A 23,105-nucleotide genomic window follows, 5' to 3' on the forward strand; every position below is an offset into this window, starting at 1 on the left:
ATTTATTGTTGTAATTGGATTTATCATTATTATTTCTTATATGCTTTATTATATTCATGGTTATTATATTGTATTTTGAAATTTAAAATTTATATTTATTAATTGCATGATAAATAAAATTTTAATAATTAAAATTTTGTTAATATCATATTTATGTCTATATTTTTTAAAGTTTTTACATATTACATATTCATAGCAATTTATTATATTTTAAATTTTAAATTGCTTATTTTACAGGTAATTATCATAAAAAATTTAAAAATAAATCTAAATATGATGATTTAGAATTATATAAATTAAAGAATTATAATCGATTAATTACGCGAAATCAAAGTATAATCAGTCATAAAGAAATGTTAAATACTCTGGAATATGCGGCTGATGTAAATTAATTTCTATTAAATATCATATAATATTAATTCTATTATGAAATATTAAACATATAAAATTTTACATAAAAAATATATTTTTAAAAGTTATTGATTCAATTTTCTTAACTTTATTTTATGATTACATATTCAATGATTTATTAAGTTTATAAATTTTTTAGAATTGTTGTAAAACATTTTATGCATTAAAATGCATTGATATAATAGTACATTGTCCACAATTAATAAATGTAAAGTGTCCATCCTCTGGTTTAACACCTTTTCATCGTATTTGTTTGCAAGGTCATAAATGTTTAATTGCTTTTATGTTAGCAAAAGGTATATATAAAATAAAATAATAATACATCATAGTGTATATTATATATATATATATATATTATAATAATTTATAATTATATTGATATAATTTTTTATAATTACATCAAATAATTTATTAATATTAATAAATATTATCATAATACATAATATTTAAAATATATTAATAAATATCATAATATTACCATGATTAAGATTTGATTAAAAAAATTAAAAATTAAATATATTTTTTAAAATTATATAGGTGCTGATCCTTTTCTTACTACAATAAAAGGAGAAAATGCTTTGTGTATGGCTATTTATTATATTCTTAATAATCCAACAGAAAATGATTTTTCTTGTCTTGAAATGCTTGCAGAAACAGGTTAATCTTTATAAAGATTTAATTTTTTATTAACATCATATATATTTTTAATATAATATATTATATCATCATAGGATGTGGATTTGGTTCTAAAAATAAATGGTATAATAATTTGTTAAAAATGGCATTTAATAATAACCATATACAATTAATACAATGGTTAATTTTACATTACAATGTTTCTTCATATAAACTTTTACGATGTTTATCTACACCACCAATGAAAAACCTATAAATTCTTAATATAAATGTTAATTAATAAACATTATTTTTATAAAATAAGTTATGATACAATTATAGTTATAATATAAACTAAATATAAGTAATAAATAAAGTTAATTTGTGTTTAAAGAAAACTAGTTATTATAATTTCTATTTATGAATTAATATTATATTCTGTACATATAATATGCAAAAATAATAAATATTATATATATATATAATATAATAAAATAAAATTGAATCAAAAAATTGAATAATTTAAAATTAATGTTAAAAATTAGAAATTAAATCTAATTATGTCGCAAATAATGAATATAATATATTTTATTAATAAAAATTGTTTTTTATTAATATTTTATAAAATTTTTTATTATTTTTATACTTATAATATAGTTTATATATTTCAAATATAAGTCTGTATGAGATCTGATAGTAGACGATATTGAATTTTCATTTCAAAATAAACATAACCTAATAAATATCTACAATTCTATGAAATATTTGTTCATAATAATATATTGTTATGATAAATATAATATTAAATAGTGACATTGTGAATGATTATAGTGCAGTATAGTTAGTGTTCTATTACCTAATTATTAAAAATAAGATATTTTTCATGTAAAATTTTTTAATATTAATTTTTGAATTTACACAAAAATATGTATATTATATTAATTTTAATTTTAATTTAATAATAAATTTTATTTGTATTTTTTATATATTGTTATTTAAAATTATTGAAATAAATTAAAATAAATTAAAATTATTACTGACATTTATTGAGACATATATATATATATATATAAATATATATATATATATATATATATATATATATATATAGAATGTTCACGTTCATTAAAATGAATCATTAAGGCAAATCAACAATTCGTGAACATTGTTCGCAATATTTACTTCAATGTATTGTATTTATCGTTCACAAAAATGTCTATATTACATAATATAATTTATGAACTGCAAATTGTTAGTGAATAGCAATATAAAGTTTTATTTGGTATATAATCAATATATATTTGGTAAAATAATCAAACCAAATGAGATAATGCTGTTATGATGACAAATATTGCAACTTGAACTGACAAATTAATGATTAACAACATTAGCAATTTTATACTGTTGTAATTTGTATTTATGAATAATTAATTCCATAAATAAATTAATACATGAAAAAATATCTTATTTTTAAATTTTAGAATTGTGAATTTAATTCTAGTTCCCTAAAGTTTTAATCATATAATTTTGTTTGTATTCGATAACTCGATTCAGTCATTAAGTTGCCAGCAAATAAGATAAAATAGTCAGGAATGACACAGAAAGTAGAAGAGTGGGAGAGCAATGTTATACGCAAATATTTTATTGTGATGTAATTTTCATATGATTCTAGAAATAGTTTCTATTAAATATTTCAATACAGTAACGTGCAATGTCACTTTTTTAAACTCTTACGCTATTGCTGATCATTTTACTCTGCTTATTAAAAAAAGTTTCAGAATTGCAATTCTAATATTTATAAAAAATATCATCGTATGACATTATCTTTTTTATGTTTGAAGTAATTGTGCATATAATACACAACACGAGGATTAATAGTTAAGATATTCTATTACATTAATTTTATTACATCATGGAAAAAACAGGTTTATTAGTTCTAACAAATCCTGCGAGAATAACACAATTATTACCAATTATCAAGAAACATGTATCAGAAACTTTATATATTCAATATTTACCGTGCAAGAATATTTTTAGTGAAATATTGCATATAGATTATACATGGGGAATAAATCGTTTCGCTCAAGCAATTTCCAATATTTATATCTATACATCTTCTATATCTGATCAACTTGATATTCGTGTGTTACTTACAAGTATAAAGGAACGTCATATACGATTACATACTAAGAAACATGTGGAAATAGTTATTTTTGATCAAAATTGTAGCAAAAGTCAAGCTGATAAATTCATCGAAAGATATTTATTTTCCAGTTTTATTACTTGTGTTATTCCTACTGATGATTTGGAATTAGAAAAAACTAAAAAATATCCATTAAATTTTCATGGATTATATTTTGATGTTAATGAAAAAAAAAATGATAAAAATGATGTTAATGAAAAAAAAAATGATAAATATGATGTTAATGAAAAAAAAAATGATAAAAAAACTTATAAGAATGTAGTACTTGGTGGTACATTTGATCGAATACATAATGGTCATAAAATATTTTTAAGTGAAGCTTTATTACGTTGTACAGAAAAACTTACAATTGGTGTAACTGATCAATCTATGTTGTCTGGTAAGAGACTTTAATTTATAAATTATTAAAAAGAGATATAATTTATATATTAATTATTAATAAGTTATTACAGAATTTTATGGATAAAATAAATTCAATTGATAATAGAATAATTTTTAAATAGATACTTTAATTAATTTGGATAATTGAATTTATAGGAAAATTATTATGGGAATTGATAGAACCTTGCTCCATAAGAATGTTTAATTTGGAAGAATTTTTAAAAGATATAGATAGTACTATAAAATATGAAATTGTGGCTATAAATGATTTGTATGGTCCAACTAAATATGATTCAACATTTGAAATGATAGTAGTTAGTGAAGAAACAAAAAATGGTGCAGATAAAATAAATGAATTAAGAGTAAAAAAAAATTTAAACAAATTAGATATTCATATTATAAAAATTATAACTGATGAGGATCATAAAGAACATGAAGAAAATAAAATCAGTTCTAGTAATCAAAGAATACGATTATTAGGAACAAAACTTTATGCTCCTGTATGTATTATACTTATATAATTTATTATACAAATGATTTATATTAATAAAATACATATTAATTTATTAATTTCAGCGAATTGAAAATAAACCTTTGAAACCTTACATTATTGGTTTGACTGGTGGTATAGCAAGTGGGAAATCATCAGTAGCTGAGAAATTAAAAAAATTAGGTGCTGCACTTGTTAATTGTGATAAAATAGCACATGATTTATATTTACCTGGTAATAAGTGTTTTAATGAAATTGTTAATAGTTTTGATTCTACTATTTTAAAATCAGATGGATTTATTGACAGAAAAGTACTTGGACATATAGTATTTAATGATAAAGTAGGCTTCTATTTTTTTTATATTATTAGTATATTTACTATTATTATTTTTGAAATTATACTTAAAAATATAAATTTATTTATAGAAACAATTAAACAAATTAAATGAAATTCTTTGGCCCATGATTTTAGAAGAAGCAAAAAAACAGATACATGACTTTAATAGAAAAGGATTTGATATAATTGTAATGGAAGCTGCTGTTTTAATTCAAGCAAAGTGGCAACACGAATGTCATGAAATCTGGACTTGCATTATTCCACAAAAAGAAGTGAACTTTTAATGGATTAAATTTATTAATATTTTATATAAGAATATTTTTAATTAATCAAAATTTTAATTAATTAAATTTTAAAATTTTTAATTTATAGGCTATACAACGAATAATGGAAAGAAATACATTAACAGAAACTGATGCAAAATTAAGAGTTCAAGCTCAATTAAATAATAAAGATCAAGTTGATGAAGCAAATGTTGTAATATGCACTTTATGGAGTCATGAAATTACTGAAGGACAAGTGCAAAAAGCTTGGAATGAAACAATGGCATTTTTAAATAATCAACAAAAAAATTGAATTTTAATATAACAAAATTATAGTTAAAATTGTTAAAATTTTATAGATTATTTTATATTATATATTATTATGTTATATTTTATATATTATTATTTTTATAGATATTTATAGAAATATTGTTCATTATTTTAATAGGTTGTATACAAATTATATAATATATTTATTATATTTGAGAAAATCTTAATAGTTTTTTGTATTAATTAAAGTGATTAATATGCATTTAATCAAACAAATATTTCTGTAAACAAAATAAAATTGTTGAATCATTTACAGGTATGTAACATAATATGTATAATTGTAAATTTTCTCATAAAGTACATAATAGTTATATAATAGTTGTATAATACTTATATTTGTTATAATATAATTGTATCTTTTTTTTTTGTTGCAATTTAAAATTACAATTTTAATATTATTAGCATTATAAATAATTTTATATTATTTTAAATATTAAGCTAAATTTTCAGAAAAAATGATAATACATCCTGATTTTCAATATTTTTTGAAATTAATGCAATTTATCATAATTTTATATATATAATCATATAAAATATCTTTTCTATAATAATATCAAAAAAATAGTTAATTTTTTTATAAGTTTTTTATTTATATAAAAAAATGAATAAAAATAAGAATCAAAAATAATAGAAATGTAAAATGATGGCACACTTATGAAAAAACAAATCAATGTTTTATTGTTTGAAAATAAAAAAAGATTTCTTATATATATTTAATCATATGTTCAATCTGAATTTAATTGTAAAAATTGTCTATTATAGATGGTAAAAATAAAAAATATTGATTTTTGTTATATTTCAAAAAATAATAATTTTTTATTTTTATTAATTTCATACTATTTTTTTTTAGCAAAATTAATTTTGATTTATTAAAATTTTTTTTATCAATATGTACTGTTTAGAAATTATTTCATTTTTAATATAAATAAAAACTTATTAAAAAATATTTTACTTTAATGTTTAAAAAATTCTAAATATTTAGATATTTTTATTGCATTTAATTTTCTATTTAAAGAAAATGAATTCAAAACTTTATTATAAACTTTCATAAACTTCTTTTTATTGTTAATTTTATTGTTAGATTAAATGTATCTAATAATGTAATTTGTTTTTTTAAAAATTAAAAATGTAATTATAAAATGTAAAAACATATCAAGTTTGAATAAAATAAATATTTTGTAACAAAGAATTTTAAGATTTATTATGTATTTAAATATCTTTCTACAAAATATTTATATCTTTTTGATTTTTATAATTATGTATTTTGTTAAGTATTGTACTTATGAATGATGAAAAATCAGCTTTTAATTTACTTCCACCACTTTCAATATTGCATTTAACATGAGATATTTTCATAAATGTTGAAGCTATGTAAATTAAATAAAAATATATAAAATAATAAATATTTTTTATTATAATTATTAATATTATATTAATATAAGTACTCACAAATAATTTTTGAAACTTCAGGATTTTTGTTTTCAGGGTCATAACAAAAAATTACACATCTGTCCGGATCTAATTTAGTTTGATCAATAAAATAATCATATAATTGTTGAATTTCTTTTAAACATTCATTTGATTGTTCACTATAAATCAATATAACGCCATGTACATCCTTTCTTATAGCTGGCCAACAATGTTCATATCTAAAATATATTCATATATTTTGTTATAACTTATAATTTTGAATAAATAAAATATTTATATATACTTATGATCTCCACTACAATCCCATAATTCAATATCTTTTGTGATGTGACTATTATTCACATTTATATTTTGCACTTCAAATTCTAATATTCGTACTCCTTTAGTTGGATAATAATCGTAAGGTATTTCTGTAGCATCCGCAAGAAAATTAGATATTGTTGTTTTACCACTCTAAAAGATATTTTTTAAACAATTGAAATTTTAGAATTAACGCAATTTATATTTATATGTATATTATATACATATTAATTACAAGTTTTATGTAATTATTTTTACTGTACATATAATGAATACAATAAAAAGTAAATTAAATTTTTACATAACAAAAAATAGATTATTATTTATAAAGTATAGAATTAAAATATTACCCTAAGAGATCCAATAACTATTATTTTTAGTGATTGCATATCTTACATATATTTTAGTTTGATACAAGTAGTTCTTTCCTGTATTGAATGTTTGGAAAATTGTCGCTATAACAACCATTTATATCTACATACAGTAATGTCTATTTTAGCATGGAACTTTGGCTTGTGAATTTCAATACTGAATAAAAGATAAATTGCTAATTTAATCTGATTCATATTCATTCAATTTAAATCGAAATTCTGTAACATATTTGAATTTATAAATAACTTCTATAAATTTAATTTGAGTGAATGCTAAAATAGACATTATTGTATCTTACAGATTTAGTCTTTTAATGATAAATCAATATAAAAGGTCAATAAACATAAAAATACATATTATATTGAAAATAAAAAAAACTTATATTTTAGAATATAGTTAATTATTGATAAGCATAAAATTTATTTGTATATGTCCATTTATTATGATACATAAACATTTTAGTTTGAACACGATACAAGTGAAACATTAGATATAAAATAATAGATTATATACTATATATATATATATATATATATACTATATAAAGTATAAGTTCTTAAAGAAAGCAATTTTCTCTTTTTTGGAAAAATGTAATTTCAATTACATATTCATTAATTAATAATGTATTTACAACTACTTTTACATTATTATCATCTGTACTATTTTAGATAAATAGAATTCGATGATAAATAAACTATTAATATTAATATGTAATGAAATAATTATACAATAAAAAAAAAGTGAAAATTAAAATGTGATAATCAATAAATTTGATAATCATCTTTATATAATAATTTAATAAGATTATACTTATTATTTATATTATTTCCCATTGATAAAAGAAATATATTGATTATTTTGATTTATTTATAATATATTCATTATTTATTACTTATATTATAATGCAAAATTATAAGAAAAAATATTTCCATAAATCTTTTATACTGATATGATACTATAGACTGATGTATGATATTTGCAATTATTAAATTTCTTGAATTTTTTTTATAATATGCAATAATTCATATAATATATGAATAAAAATTTTCAATGTAGAGTAAGTAATACTATGATATAGTATCACAATTTACATATTATAAAAATTAATATTATTTTTTAAACCATTGGTTGATCTTGGATTATTGGCGTGGTTTCATCTGGATAGTTTAAACCATATAAAGCAAAAAGTGCAGATTTTGCTGCTATTTTCTTCGCATCTTTCTTGTTTTTTGCTGTAATATATATCCATACATTTTTTATATAAAAAAAAAAAAAAAAAAATAAAAAATAAAAATAAAAAAATAAAATAAAAAAACAAAAATAAAATAAAAAATTATATATGTTATATAATTTTCAAAATGTTATAAATATTAAATATGAATTATAAATTAATCTTTATTACTAATTTAATAATTTAATAATTTACTTTAATGTACAAAATATCTTTTTGTATATTAATAATAAACATATAAATATTTAAACTAAAAAAGGAATCAAATTATATATACAAAATATATATATATTACATTACCTGTTCCCGTATATTCAATGCCATCAATATCAACAGCAAGAGTAAACATTGTGTTAGGTGGATTGCCAACACGATTGAGTTCTACATATGTTAAACCAGGTCTCATTTGATTTAATAACATAACAGGATGTATGTTTGTTGCATTGGGCGGAAGTTCTTTTTGAACTGGAGTTTTTTGGACATGAGAAATCTCTCGTTTGCTTCCTTTAACAGGCGATGGTAATCCTGGTCTTGGAACTGGAACTGATGTTCCTTGATTATGCCATTCAAGGAAAAGTTTATACAATGCAAAGCTAGCTAAAGAACTCCATGGAATTTCATCACTTTCATCAACACTAGTATCCATTGGTGTTCCACTTTCTTCATTATTATCTTCTTTTGATGTATTAGATGATTCTATAGCTTGATTCACTTGCCCATCTGATTCAGCATCCATACGTGCTTTCATAGTTGCAGCTGTCATTTTTTCAAGTAATAAAGCCTTCAATGCATTTTCAGCAGCATTTTGACGAGCAAGTGGCTTAGATAATCCTTGTCCAACATAGGTTTTACCATCAAGCTGTTTTATTTTCATTGAAAAAAATTATTTTACAATTTTGTCATTCAAAATAAAATATGTTGAATTATTTTAAATACCTCTGCATGAACAAGATATAGAGAGTTTGGCATAGGTCCTTGAGTTTCAGGAAATGTAAATTGCACTCCAGGTTTCATTTCATTTAATACCATAATTGCATTTTTTGGTTGTAATGTTTTTCTTAGACGTTGATTTAAACGAAGTCGTTTTAGTCTTTTATTTACCCTAACTAAAAATATAAATTTTAATCAATTTATTAAATAATAATATAATTTATTAATTTTTTCAATATTTATATCAGTATATTAATATTCACAATGATTATTAATATTCCACAATTCAACAATAAGTTACTGGAGTATATAATAATAATTCTAATCTTCAAATTTGCGCAGTGAATTGTCATCATTATTTCAATAATAATTATATTCTGTAAATATTTCTTTTATTTTTTAAATAATTTATATAATTATTTTTTTTCAAAACAAATTTTTGAATTAATTTAAAAAATTGAACTTAAATTTGCTATATACTTATTGATTTATTTTAAACTTACATCCAGGTGCTTTACGTCTCCATCTTGGATGTTGTTCTTGTATTTCCATATCTGTATTTTCAGGCACTTGATTTTCATTTTTTACTTCACATATATTACTTGGCAGTGTAGGATTAGAATTAGTTGTTAAAGGAGATGTTGGAGTGGAAACTAATGATTGAGATGATGAAATAGGATTATTTTGTGCAACTGCTGCATTTTGTTGTTGAGAAGGTTGTTTTAAAATTGGTTTTAATCGTTGAGGTTGAGACTGAGATTGAGATTGTGATTGAGGCTGTGATTGAGATTGAGATTGAGATTGAGATTGTGATTGGGATTGAGACTGAGGTTGTGGCTGAGATTGAGATTGAGAAGAATTTGTAATTGATTGTTGAGGTTGCTTAATTTGTGATTGTGGCAATTGTTGCTGTGGTTGAGATTTCCCTTGTTGCAAATTCCTTAATGTTGTTGGTTGCACCTGTGCCTGTTGAGGTTTCCCTTGTTGTAAGTTCCTTGCTGCTACTTGTTGTATTTGAGGTTGTTGCTGCTGTTGCTGCGGTTTAAATGATTGTGAATTTTGTGCACTTCCTTGTTTGTAATTATTTTGCTGATTTGGAGAAGATTGTGTTCCTTGAAAACTGCCTTGCTGATTGTACTGCAAAACATAGGGTGGGTCGCCGCTACACAAGGAACCTGTACGGTTGTGCTATCCCACCAAGGTCTAGCATCGCATATGCATTTGAAAGCAGTCTAATGCTACCCTCATAATTCATACCAACCAAATTTCTTCTATGGCCAATATTTCTTTATATATAACTGAACTGAGTTTATATATAACAAAAAAAAAAAAAAAAAAAAAAAGATTGTATAAAATATAAAAAAAAATTTTTAAGTTTAACTCTCTCATTCTTTCTATAATAATTTTATTGTTATATATAGAATTATGAAATAAAATATCATTTTTACCAAAAGTATTTTATATCTAAAATTTTTATACACATAATATATAATTTATAAAATTATAAATTCTGCAAATATATAATATATAAATATATAAATATATAATATAATATAAATATATAATATAAATTGCAATTATAGATAATTGTTTTTTAAAAATCTTTAATTATTGAAATATTTATATTTTCATTTATTATATAAAATTTTTATCATAGTAAAATAATTTAAGAATAAAAGAGTTACATTAATTTTATAATTAATATTAATTTATAACATATAATATATCAAAGCAATTTACAATTTATGAAAAATACTTAAACTAATTATTTAATTAAAATTTAACAAATAATAATATTAAAAAAATATATAACTGAATATAATTTTTTGTAAATTAAACATTAATACTTGAAAAAATGTGATATATATATATATATATATGTGTTATACAAATTAATGTTGATAAGTTTATTATAAAATTTATTAAAAATCATAATCATTTGTACATCATTTAAACATCAGTTCAGTATGTTATTAAAAATATGGCCTATGGAGGCTATGCTATGTGGGTAACTGACGAACTAGTCCCTGGCTGAATAGACCTCCTCGGTATTGTTGTATAGCTACTATTTCCTGCATTGCAGGGGAGGGGAAAGTAGGGACCACTAATTAGTACATGCAAATGGATGGAATATTGGAAACAACAAATGGAAGAACAATACATTATAATTGTGATGAATCTAAAATATTTCTAATGATTTCTTTTTTTTTTTGAAACAAAAAACTAAATATGTTTCATAATATTTTTCAATATAAAATGTAATCTTTCCAAGAGATAATTAAGATTTTTAATTTATAAATATTTTACAATTATAGAAATATTTTGAATAATTAATTTTATAACATGTATGTTTTATTATTATATTTTTCATTAAAAAATACTTAAAAATGAATGATTCATTTAAATTAACTAACTTCATTTTTATTCTATTCTTATTTATTTACTTTTATTTATATTATTATTTAGATTATAAGATTTCATTCAAAAAATAATTAAGAAAAACAGTAAAGTATTAAATACTTTGATTCTTAGAAAAAATGTATAATTAATAATTTTGTAATATATATATATTTATATACATATATGTATAAAATACATATAAGTACTTTGTGATAAAATTTCTGATACATATACAAAATGATATTATTACATACCTATATAATATATATCTTTATATTCTTAAAACTAACTTTATATTCTTAAAACTTTATATGTTGGTGAACATGAATTAAAGTATTATATAATAATATAAAATATTGTATTATAATAATATAAATCCAAACAATAAAACTACATTATATTTTCATATTTTAAATTATGATATAAATTATTTAAATATACTAAACTATACTATACACACAAAAAATTATTTATTCCTTCAAATATCAAGTTACAAATATAAATTTATCAAAATATTTTGTATATAACTTACATTACTATGATTTCAATCAGCCATATAAATATACATATATAAAATATTAAATTCAAAAAATACTTTCTCCATGAATGTTTAGATAACATGGAAAATTTAAAAAAAAGGTCTTAAAAATCAAAATAAACATAAAAATTAAATTCAAAAGTTTTCTGAAGAATTTTTTAAATTTATTATAAATTTAATTATATTAGATAAAATGAGATAAAAATAGAGCATGATAGAGAAACAGATGTATTTATTTTATTGTTATCTTATTGCAAAATTAAATTGCTTATAGTTTGAAAAAAAACTTTAATGAATATTTTCTAAAATTAATTTTTATATCTATTTTAATCTCTAAAATCACTTTTTAAATTTTCTATTTATTTCATTTAAATATTTTGAATATGTATATTATCAAATGTAAATGTATCTTATATTGCAAAAATACGGAAAACAGAATTTTATTTAAAAATAATATAAATTATTTCAATCTATTTTTAAAATTTTAAATATTAATACTTTACATTATAATTATATATCTTTTATGTATATGCTATATATATATACTAAATATGTAAACCAAACATAAAAAATTTATATTATCTTTAATATATCTATTAAAATAAATAATTAGAAAAAATAAAATAATTTTATTTTTGAACCATTCAAATTTTATAAATGAATATTTTTAAATTCATTTTCTAAAATATATTATTTTTAATGTTTTATTATATGATGCATATTTTATTTGTAAATTACAGAATTATCGAAAATAATTTTATAAATTTATTTGGTTAAAATAACATATATGTTATTATTTATTTACTATGATCATATATTAAAATACAATATATTTTTATACATATTTTCATTTGAATAATTTTCTTAATGGTTTTTGAAAGATGTATGTATTTCTTATAATTATTAAGAAAAAATTGTCATTAAATTATAAATAAAATAGCATAAAAAATAAGAAACTTACAGTGCTTTGACCTTGATATCCCACATTTGAACTATTTTGGTTTCTCACTGTAAATATAATTAAGAAAATTACTAATATTAATTATTAAAGTAAGTTATAATAAAATTAATATATATATAATTTTAAAATTATTTATTTAAATTGACGAAAGAAATAAAAATATAGAAATAAATCTATATATATAGATATACATATATATATGTATGTACACATATATATTTCTAAATAATATACATATAATATTAAAAAATTATTTTTATCATTAAAAAAGTATAATATAAATATAATTATGCCAAAATCCATTTTAGGACGCCATTCTTTATAAGCCGGTATATAGATATCGATTTTTTTTATTAAAACTATTTACATTTTTGAGTATTAAAAATATGAAATATATATGAATATATTTATTATATTAGAATGTAAATATAAAATATATATGTGTTCGAAATAATTTGATTTTTCTTTTAAAATTATTTAAGTAACTTACTATTGGCATAGCCTTGACTCTGTCTGCTTCTTGTATACATGCTGAAGTTTCTTTAAGTTAAATTATTTCAGATATAATCAAATTTAGAATATATAAATATTTTTTACATTTCATTTAATTTTTAAATATAGAATAAAATTAATTTATATAAAACACCTATAAGTATTATTACTTCCAACTCATAAATTGGAAATGACTTTCTATCTCGTTACATAGAAGTAGGAAATGACGTTTTTGCTGTTGTCGGAAATGGCAAATCTGCCATATTGACCATTAAGCGCATGCTTTAATAACGACAATTTCATAAATTTAATTAGAACATATTTCTTTGCAATATTATTTGTTTTCTTCATAATTTTTTAAAATTAAGTAATAAAATTTTTCATTTTATATTGTTAAAAAAAACTAATTTTTATATAATTATTTTTTCTATAAATTTAAATAAATATTTTTTGCATTTTAAAATGTACAGGAAGTCTTATTTTATAGTTTTTTCTATAAAATTTTCATAATATATTCTATAAATAAAAATAAGATATTATATAAATATATATTCATAAATTGTTACAAAATTATAATAGAAATATGAAATGATTGAATTTTTTATTTCATCATGAAAATACTGACAAAATTTATAGAAAAAAATTATAAAAAAAAACTGAAACGTCTATATAATAAAAATAAATAAAAAAAATTTTATATGGTATTAGAAATGTGTTTTATAATATGTTATTACATTATGTTTTTATTTTTTTGTATTATAATTTTTATTAATATTTTTATGTTGAATGTAAGTAAAATATTTTAAAGAAATTTTTTTATTTAATTATTAATTACTAAAATATTTTATTTAATTAATAATTACTAAAATTATTAATATCGATTATTAATTGTTATAAAATACATTAGAATTTTTCAATAAAAATTTTTTAATTAGTTTTACAAACAATAGTTTATGTAAATTTATATTATGTAATAAAGAAACATAAAATTTATAAATTTAGAGGATTTAAAATTAAAAAAAAATATATATATATATACATCATTAGTTATTTAATTATACCAATAATATATTGTAACATATTTTACAAGATTTAACTTTTACTATTCAGAAAAATTGTATTATAAAATATTATAAATTTAAAGTAATCCTTCCATTTCTTGCATAAATTGCATATATGCATCATCTTTTGTTTTAGGTTGAGTAGTTCGTACTGGTTGTGTTTCTGGTATCCTTTCTGAAAGTCTTGATAGAGTGCTTGGTTTTTTCTTATCATCTCTTTTCACACGAAGAGAGGTAGGTAAAAATCTTGTAACATCAGCTGCTAAATTTCTAATTTGTGGTTTTGCTTCAATAGTTGTAGTACATTTACCATCTTTATCTTTTCTATTAATTAATTGTGGTGCAGCAGAAAGTACATTAGGTGTTTTAGGTTGTGATCCTGTTCCAGATTGTGTCTGCAATTGAGGATTTCCTATGTTTGTCATATTTGATAAATTTGGCATTTGCATTTGTGGAGGAGGCATTCTAGGCATACTTGGTGGACCAGGTCTTAACATTCTTGGCATTCCTGGTGGTGGACCTATAAATAATTAAATTTTAATTAATATTTTGATATTTTGTATTATACTTTGTCACTTTATTTTCTTTTTTTTGTAACACCATTTTTATCATTAATAATAAATATTTAAAGAAAAGATTTTTAAAAATATTTATATTATTTTAATAATTTTCATATACAATATAGCTATATTGTATATTATATTAATATATAAATAATGATAAATATTTTGATAAATTATTAAATAATATAATTTATTCTTACCAGGAGGTAAACGAAGTCCAATACGAGGAGGAGGTGGTGGAGGCATTCTTAAATGTAATGGTGGTGGTGGAGGTCTATACATTAAAGGAGGAGGTGGTAATCCCATAGGGGGCATTGTATGTGGTTGTGTATGTTGAGAATGAGAATGTGACGTATGTTGATTATGGTTTGATGAATGATCTGATGCTCCTGGTGGTTCTAGATCTTCTTCTTCCGTTTTATTATTAACAGATTTGTTATTAGATTTTGAATTAGGTTCATTTTCTGCTTCAAGTAACGATAATCGAGCATTTAAATCTTGAGCTCGTTCGGTTTCTCGTTTTTTATGAACAACTTCCATTTCACGCATAAATTGGTCAATATCTTGTCCTGCCATAGCTAACATTTTCTGTTGTAAAGTAGTTGGTTTTACTTTAGATATGTCTCTTTCTTTTTCTTTTTCTTTATCAGCATCTTTATCTTTATTTTCTGATTCTTGTTTATCTTCTTTGTCATCCGCAAATCGAATTGTTCTCGATTTTGGTGCTGATTCTTTAGACTATATATAATTATATGATTACTTAATAATAACGTATATATATAATATATACTATAATAAACATATTAATTGATTTTGAATAAATTTAAATACCTTTTCAGATGTATCTTCATCATCACTTGATAAATCAGGGGGAGGAAAAGGTGGAACACCAGGTGGTTCCTTATTAGGTGCTAATGTTGGTATAGAAGAAGATGTTGCATATGCACTTGTTTTTTTTAAAATGCTTGGTGGAATTGGTATGTTCATAAGAGGATGATGTTGTGGTATATAATGTGGATGAGGAGGATACATATGTGCTGGTGGTTGTGGCATATCTGGTAAAGGTATTTGAGAAGTTAAGGAACCTGAAAACATATTTTATATGAAGTACAAAATTTTACATTGTAAATAATATCATAATATCATAAATATTATTAAATACCTGAATACATTCGAGATATATCATTACCAGCTGATGGCAATGGAATTTCATCAACTTGTACTTGTTGTGCATGTCTTACAGCTTCAAAATAAGAAACTAAATCTATTCTTCTACGTTCATATTGAATTAATTGTTCTTTTAATTCAGCCCATTTTTCTTGATCATCTTTTGCCTACAAAGAAACAAAAGTAAAAATGATATACTTATTTTATAATATATAAATTATCAACATTGATTTCATCTTACCAATAATTTTTGTAGCAAATATATAGCTATTATATAGGAAGTACTTACATACATTTTTAAGACACGGTCTAAAGTCTCCTTTAATTTCTTCCGTTTATCTTTCAATACTTTCTCATTAAGAGGTGGTGGCTGCATAACATTATATTCTAAAAATTATTTAAAATTTTAATTTTTTTTATATACATATGTATATATTATACAATTAATAATAATTAATATTTCTAGATTTATAAAATATTAAATATTTTGCTAACCCATTTGATCTATTTTTTCCATTTCTTCAATAATTTGAGCAGGATCTTTGCCTTTTAAAACAGCAGCACGTACTAACTGTCTCTGTTTTTTGTTTTTCTTTAATTCCTTTTTACGTGCTTCTTTACCTATAATAAATTCGTAAATAATAAATTATAACTTAGTAATTTATAATTTTAAAGAATAAATTTTTAGGTTATGTTATTTACTAACGTGCTTGATCAGTGGGATTCATATATTTCCCACTTTTTGTGGTATTTATTGAACGACGACCCATATTTTATTATTTAATAAAATTTCTTAAAACTTAAATTTATGTTCTGTTTTCACAATTTTTATATTAAATAAATTATTATTTACATTCATCATAACTATAGATTCACCATTAATACTGAGAATATACTATAGAGTGTACACTAAAAAACTTCACTATAGTTTGAATTTTATTTGTCCAGTATATATAAATTGATTGGAGAGTAGATTAAATTGAGAACACGAATAGAAAAATAAAATTCTAATACTTAAATTCAATTTTCATAAAATATGGTATATATATAATAATTCAAAAAAATTCATAACCTGTTTCTGTTATAAACAGAAGCCGGTTCAATAATAACTTTATATAGTTAAGTAAGTATACATTTCGTGTTAATTGTGTAAATAATATTTTTTACTTTATTAATATATAAATAAAAATCATAATTTTAATTATTATTAAATATTAGTTATTACATATATTATAATATTATAATATTGTAATGGTATTAATGAAGATTATATTATTAATATTAATATTATATTATTATATAATATTAATATTATTAATATTATAATATTATAATATTAAAATATTATATTAGTTTATACTTATTGAATGATGTATAAAGTTCTTTATATTATATATTTAATACAGATATTGTATAAATACATATATGTATATATATATACATATATATAAATAATTAAAATAATATAATATTAAAAAATAATTTATAATTTTATAATTATAAATGGCTTAATTTAATATTATATTATTAAATTTATGTAATATTAATAACAAAATTTAATTTTAAAAATTATTTTTATAATTATTATAAGAAAGAACACAAGAAAAGAATGTCTCACATTATTGCACATGATATAAATAAAAAACCACGAACAAAGGATATTAAAATACAAGATGACGTTACATTTTTTCAAATGGGATTTTCTCAAAAAATTTTGGATGGATTATCTGTTTGTGGTTTCCAAAGACCTTCACCTATTCAATTAAAAGCAATTCCATTAGGAAGATGTGGTTTTGGTATATATAATTTTTGTTTATTTTATATAATTTAATCTATATTTCTATAAATATAATATAAATATAAATATAATATAATCTATATTTTAATTTTTTATAAGATTTATATTATAAATCTAAATTTTAATTATAGACTTAATAATGCGTGCTAAATCAGGCACTGGAAAAACTTTAGTATTTTGTATAATATCACTTGAAATGATTGATATAGATATATCATCTGTACAAGTATTAATATTAGCACCTACTAGAGAAATTGCTGTTCAAATTGCACAAGTTTTTTCATCCGTTGGTTGTGAAATAAAAGGTTAAAAAAAATTTTTAATTAAACTTGTTTTTTTATATAAATTTTTTAAATAAGAATTATAAAATAAAAATTTTTTTATTTCAGATTTAAAAGTTGAAGTATTTATAGGGGGACTAGCTATAGAGAATGATAAGAAAAAAGTAAACAACTGTCAGATAGCTGTTGGTGCTCCAGGAAGAATTAGACATTTAATTGATAAAGGATTTTTAAAAGTTGAAAATGTTAGATTATTTGTCCTTGATGAAGCAGACAAATTGATGGAAACAAGTTTTCAAAAAGATATTAAGTTTGTATAATAATATTTATATTGAAGTAAATCAAAAATATAAAAATATTTAAAATATAAATTATTTTCAGTTACATCTTTTCAAAATTACCATTAAGTAAACAAGTTATAGCATCAAGTGCTACTTATCCAGGAGATTTAGAAATATTTTTACAGACATACATGTGTTCTCCTGTTTTAGTGTCTCCAAATAATAATGAACCAATTCTTATTGGACTTAGACAATTTGTAACAATTGTTCCTTCTCATCCAAATGCTATGAAACAGGTGAAATCTTTATATTTTATATAATTATATAATATCAGATCATTTTATAAATTTATATGCATTTTTATGGTTTTTTAAACTTTATTTTTTAATTTTTTTTAAAGGTAGTATTAAAAAATTATCAATAAAATAGTAAAAAATAGTATAAAATAAATGATAAATATACAATTAATTTGTAGACTAATTTGATATATTAAAATAATAATTTATATGGATATTAAATTTTAGGTTCAAATAAAAGTAGATGAATTAATAAAAATATTTAACAAAGTTCCATTTAAACAAAGCTTAGTTTTTTCAAATTATCAATCAAGGTAAATATTTTTATTTTTCTTATTTTTTTTATTTATAATCTCTTATATAATATTGTATTATATTTACGTTAAAAATATATAATTATTTACAGAGCTCAATCTGTATGTAACAAGATTAATTCTATAGGTTTTACAGCAACTTTTATTGCTGGAAATCAAAACATGAATAAAAGACTTGAGGCAATTAATAAATTAAAGACTTTTAAATGCAAAATAATGTTAACAACTGATTTAACTGCAAGAGGTATAGATGCAGATAATGTAAATTTAGTTGTAAATCTTGATTTACCTACAGATGCTCCAACATATTTACATAGAATAGGAAGAGCTGGACGTTATGGATCTTATGGTATCTCTATAACAATAATTGCAGAAAATGAAATAGAAACATTAAAACAATTACTAACTTCTGTTGGAGGTTCAAATTTTTATCTATTGAAACTTCCATTAAATTATCCAAATAATATTTGGGCTACTTCCACTACAGAATTTGAAAAACTTTATGCAAAATCTAACATTAATGATGAAAATCATTTTGACATTAAACCTGTCATTAAAGCTATAAGTGATTTATCTATAACTAGTGTTAATTCATTAAATAATGTAAAATCAGAAGTTAGTAAGACAATTGATGATGTAAATAAAGAAGTTGTAAATAGGATGCAATTTTCTAATATAGAAGAGATGGACAATAATATAATTAAAAATGTTAATAATTTATATAATCTTTCTCATTTAAAAAATATGCCTAATGTACAAAATAAAATAAAAGTTAGTTCTCTATTTGTGCCAAGTACTAATTTAATAGATGAATTTCAATATATTAAAGAAGATAAAAAAGAGAATATAACTACTGTATCATATAATTTATCTAAACCTAAAGTTATACATATTTTTACATTAAATTTTTCCGATAATAATTTTCCGATAAATAATTCCTCTAATTGGCAAAAACATAACGAAAATATAATATTTGAAGTTGATTTATCAAATGTACAAGATGATATATCAGAATCTAATATTGATATAATTATTGAGCGTGTAAAATATAATTTTCACAGCAAAAATATAGGAGAAACTTCTTTATGTTATAATTATGTAAATACTGATGTGGATTCGGAAAATAGAATTTCTAATATTATTCATGATAAAATGCATCAATTAGATTCAACACAAAAAATTCATCACATTGGAAATAATAATATAATTGAATCAAATAATGTTCAAGATAGTGCAAATGCTTTTATTTTAGAAGAATTAAATCTTCGTCTTTCAAATATAGAAAATTTTAATACATTTTATAATGAACTAAATTTAAATGATGAGGAAATATTATTAAAACAAGCATTTAATTGGAAACAAAAACTCGATTTTGAAATTAAATTATTAAATAATACAATGAAATTTATAAAAGAATCTATTCAAAAATTTATATATCAAAAACATATTGAAATGATTAAAATATTTTATAAAATACAAAAACAAGCTCTCTTGTGTATTTATCCAGAAATACGTAACGATAATGAAATTAATGATACTTATTTATATTTTACAACTTCTTTAGATGAAAATATAATAGAAATGTACAAAGAAATAGAAAATTTCAAAAGTTATAATCGAAAATCTGGAGAGAAGTTTAATGCATATTTTCCATTTCCTCTTAAATTAGATTCATATATGCCAAATCTTATGATTTCTAAAACAGATATGAAATATTATCATAATGCATTAGAATATTTATATTCAAATCCTTGTGTTAGAGAAAATTTATTGCAAATATCAAGTTTAGTAGCATTCATTGATGAAACTAAAAAATTTAATTTGATACAAAAATTAGAAACTTTGAAAAACTCTTCATTTGATGAATTATTAATGGCAATACAAAATGAATTACAGAACAAAGAATCAAGTAAAAATAAATGTACAGAAGAGAAAGTAAAGTTATTAAGACATTACAATGATATAAATCAAGATGAAAATATTATTAATATACAGGATATCTTAGATAATTCATTATTTGATACTCAAAATATAAGTAATTCTACAGAAAAAGAAAACGTAATTGATGATAAGTGGGACAAAATAAGTACCAATTATAATTCTGACAATTCTAATAATTCTAATAATTCAATATCAGTTGAATTAGCTTTGAATGATTTATTTAAAGTTCAAAAATTTAAAAGTTCTGAAAGTTATAATTCTCATAGCAGTGTTTCAAGTACTTTTTCTAGTGAAAATGATATTGTTAAGCAACATAGAACCAATAAAAAAATATATACAAAAAATAAATTTTATAAACGAAAGAAGATTCAGAAACAAGAAAATAGTATTAAAGACAAAGAAAAATTTTTACATAAAATAACTACACTTCATTCAAATAATATGCAATGTAATGAAGCTAATAGATTACTTGATAATAACAACAAATATGAAAAACAATTTAAACCACAGATACAATTAGATTTATCATCCAGTTCAATGACAGATTATTTAAATTTATCTTTAATAAAAACAAATTTATGTACAAAAAATATTAAAAATACAGAATATATATCATCTAATTGTCAAGACTCATGTGTAGATACATTACAAAGTTCTAGTTCTGTTCCTAAATGTTATGAATATCCAAAATATAGTTTACATAATTCTACATCTACATCTTTGATAAAAAATGTATCTCAAAGACATTCAGATAATGAAATTCCAACAATTAATATTTGTAAGATTAATCACATAAAACAAGAAAAATTAGAAAAGCCGGTAAATATACAATGTTATATACCTTTATATAATTATGTGTCTAATGTTTCCAGACATTCGTCAAATTGTATTTTTTCAGAAAATGCACTTAATTCTTGTCATTTTTTAAGTAAAAATATTAATGAAATGGAAATTGATCAATTTTTATTTTCACTAAGAACAGAAACAAATCGATTGCATTTAGAACTTTATAATTCTGAAATGCTTTGTAATTCAATGCAAAATCATAATTGAAGATAGTAAAATAAAATAAATAAATAATATCTTTTGATGCTTTTTGATTTTTAGATAATAAATTCGTGATTAATCGAAAACAATTTATAAATTAAAATTATATTGTATAAAAAAAAAAAGATTAAAAACATTATATCTTAATGTAAATTATATATATATATAATATCAAATTATATCTATAATAATCTAAATAAATATTATTATACAATTTATTCAGTATTTATGTTATATTATATTAATTTATAGATAGAAACGATAAGAATGTGATAATTCTTATATAAAAATTGTTATTTATAAAAATATATTTAAAATTTTCATTTTTGAAGGACATAGTTTTTATATATATATATATGTATTAACATATATATTTGTATATAGTTATATTATTTTATAATAAAGTTTGTAAAATATATATTGTTTGAATGTTTTATTTATTTATATATGCTATTTATTATTAATTTATTATTAATATGCTATATTAATTTAATGTACTTTTTTATTTCGTCTAAAATTTAATATAATAATCTAATATTTTTACAATATTTATGAGCAAAGCAAATTTTATTATTCTTTATGTTGAATTAAATTTAAATAAAATTTATATACTTTAATGAAATTATACTTTTTTTAAAAACATCAAGTATAATTATTTATCTATCATTGAT

General features: G+C 20.1%; 6 protein-coding genes across 7 annotated transcripts; 3 read left to right on the forward strand and 3 right to left on the reverse strand.

Annotated features, from left to right (window-relative positions):
• Positions 1-519: 519 nt before the first annotated feature.
• LOC100576741 lies at positions 520-1,342 on the forward strand. Its single transcript, XM_026441723.1, has 3 exons — positions 520-707; positions 949-1,068; positions 1,143-1,342. Exons 1-3 carry the CDS (start codon positions 695-697, stop codon positions 1,301-1,303), a joined length of 294 nt encoding a protein of 97 aa, XP_026297508.1. The 5' UTR covers positions 520-694; the 3' UTR covers positions 1,304-1,342.
• Positions 1,343-2,500: 1,158 nt separating this feature from the next.
• On the forward strand, positions 2,501-5,200 carry LOC552104 (bifunctional coenzyme A synthase). The gene is made up of 5 exons (XM_026441715.1): positions 2,501-3,608; positions 3,767-4,110; positions 4,187-4,441; positions 4,527-4,709; positions 4,810-5,200. The coding sequence occupies exons 1-5, from the start codon at positions 2,939-2,941 to the stop codon at positions 5,011-5,013; spliced, it is 1,656 nt and encodes a 551-aa protein (XP_026297500.1). The 5' UTR covers positions 2,501-2,938; the 3' UTR covers positions 5,014-5,200.
• Positions 5,201-6,222: 1,022 nt separating this feature from the next.
• On the reverse strand, positions 6,223-7,661 carry LOC107964764 (intraflagellar transport protein 22 homolog). The gene is made up of 4 exons (XM_016913217.2): positions 7,112-7,661; positions 6,745-6,914; positions 6,480-6,679; positions 6,223-6,397 (listed from the first exon to the last, which is right to left on the reverse strand). The coding sequence occupies exons 1-4, from the start codon at positions 7,148-7,150 to the stop codon at positions 6,252-6,254; spliced, it is 555 nt and encodes a 184-aa protein (XP_016768706.1). The 5' UTR covers positions 7,151-7,661; the 3' UTR covers positions 6,223-6,251.
• A 298-nt stretch (positions 7,662-7,959) lies between these two features.
• On the reverse strand, positions 7,960-13,917 carry LOC412491 (double-stranded RNA-specific editase 1). 2 transcript variants are annotated; one of them, XM_395948.7, is made up of 6 exons: positions 13,684-13,917; positions 13,194-13,240; positions 9,798-10,431; positions 9,301-9,470; positions 8,665-9,223; positions 7,960-8,365 (listed from the first exon to the last, which is right to left on the reverse strand). In XM_395948.7, the coding sequence occupies exons 1-6, from the start codon at positions 13,721-13,723 to the stop codon at positions 8,250-8,252; spliced, it is 1,566 nt and encodes a 521-aa protein (XP_395948.5). In that variant the 5' UTR covers positions 13,724-13,917; the 3' UTR covers positions 7,960-8,249. The 2 variants fall into 2 exon arrangements, with proteins under 2 accessions (XP_395948.5, XP_016768705.2); XM_016913216.2 differs by having other exon boundaries at positions 9,798-10,329; positions 13,684-13,903.
• Positions 13,918-14,713: 796 nt separating this feature from the next.
• Positions 14,714-17,364, reverse strand: LOC411218 (WW domain-binding protein 11). The gene is made up of 7 exons (XM_394692.6): positions 17,183-17,364; positions 16,972-17,097; positions 16,766-16,863; positions 16,472-16,643; positions 16,141-16,394; positions 15,510-16,047; positions 14,714-15,266 (listed from the first exon to the last, which is right to left on the reverse strand). Exons 1-7 carry the CDS (start codon positions 17,244-17,246, stop codon positions 14,824-14,826), a joined length of 1,695 nt encoding a protein of 564 aa, XP_394692.3. The 5' UTR covers positions 17,247-17,364; the 3' UTR covers positions 14,714-14,823.
• Positions 17,365-17,454: 90 nt separating this feature from the next.
• LOC411217 (protein PFF0380w) lies at positions 17,455-22,496 on the forward strand. The gene is made up of 7 exons (XM_026441625.1): positions 17,455-17,599; positions 18,068-18,272; positions 18,406-18,579; positions 18,664-18,865; positions 18,937-19,132; positions 19,361-19,446; positions 19,539-22,496. Exons 2-7 carry the CDS (start codon positions 18,086-18,088, stop codon positions 22,438-22,440), a joined length of 3,747 nt encoding a protein of 1,248 aa, XP_026297410.1. The 5' UTR covers positions 17,455-17,599; positions 18,068-18,085; the 3' UTR covers positions 22,441-22,496.
• The last annotated feature ends 609 nt before the right edge of the window (positions 22,497-23,105 follow it).

Source organism: Apis mellifera, linkage group LG7 (genome assembly GCF_003254395.2).
Source record: "Apis mellifera strain DH4 linkage group LG7, Amel_HAv3.1, whole genome shotgun sequence".
Lineage (NCBI taxonomy): Eukaryota > Metazoa > Arthropoda > Insecta > Hymenoptera > Apidae > Apis > Apis mellifera.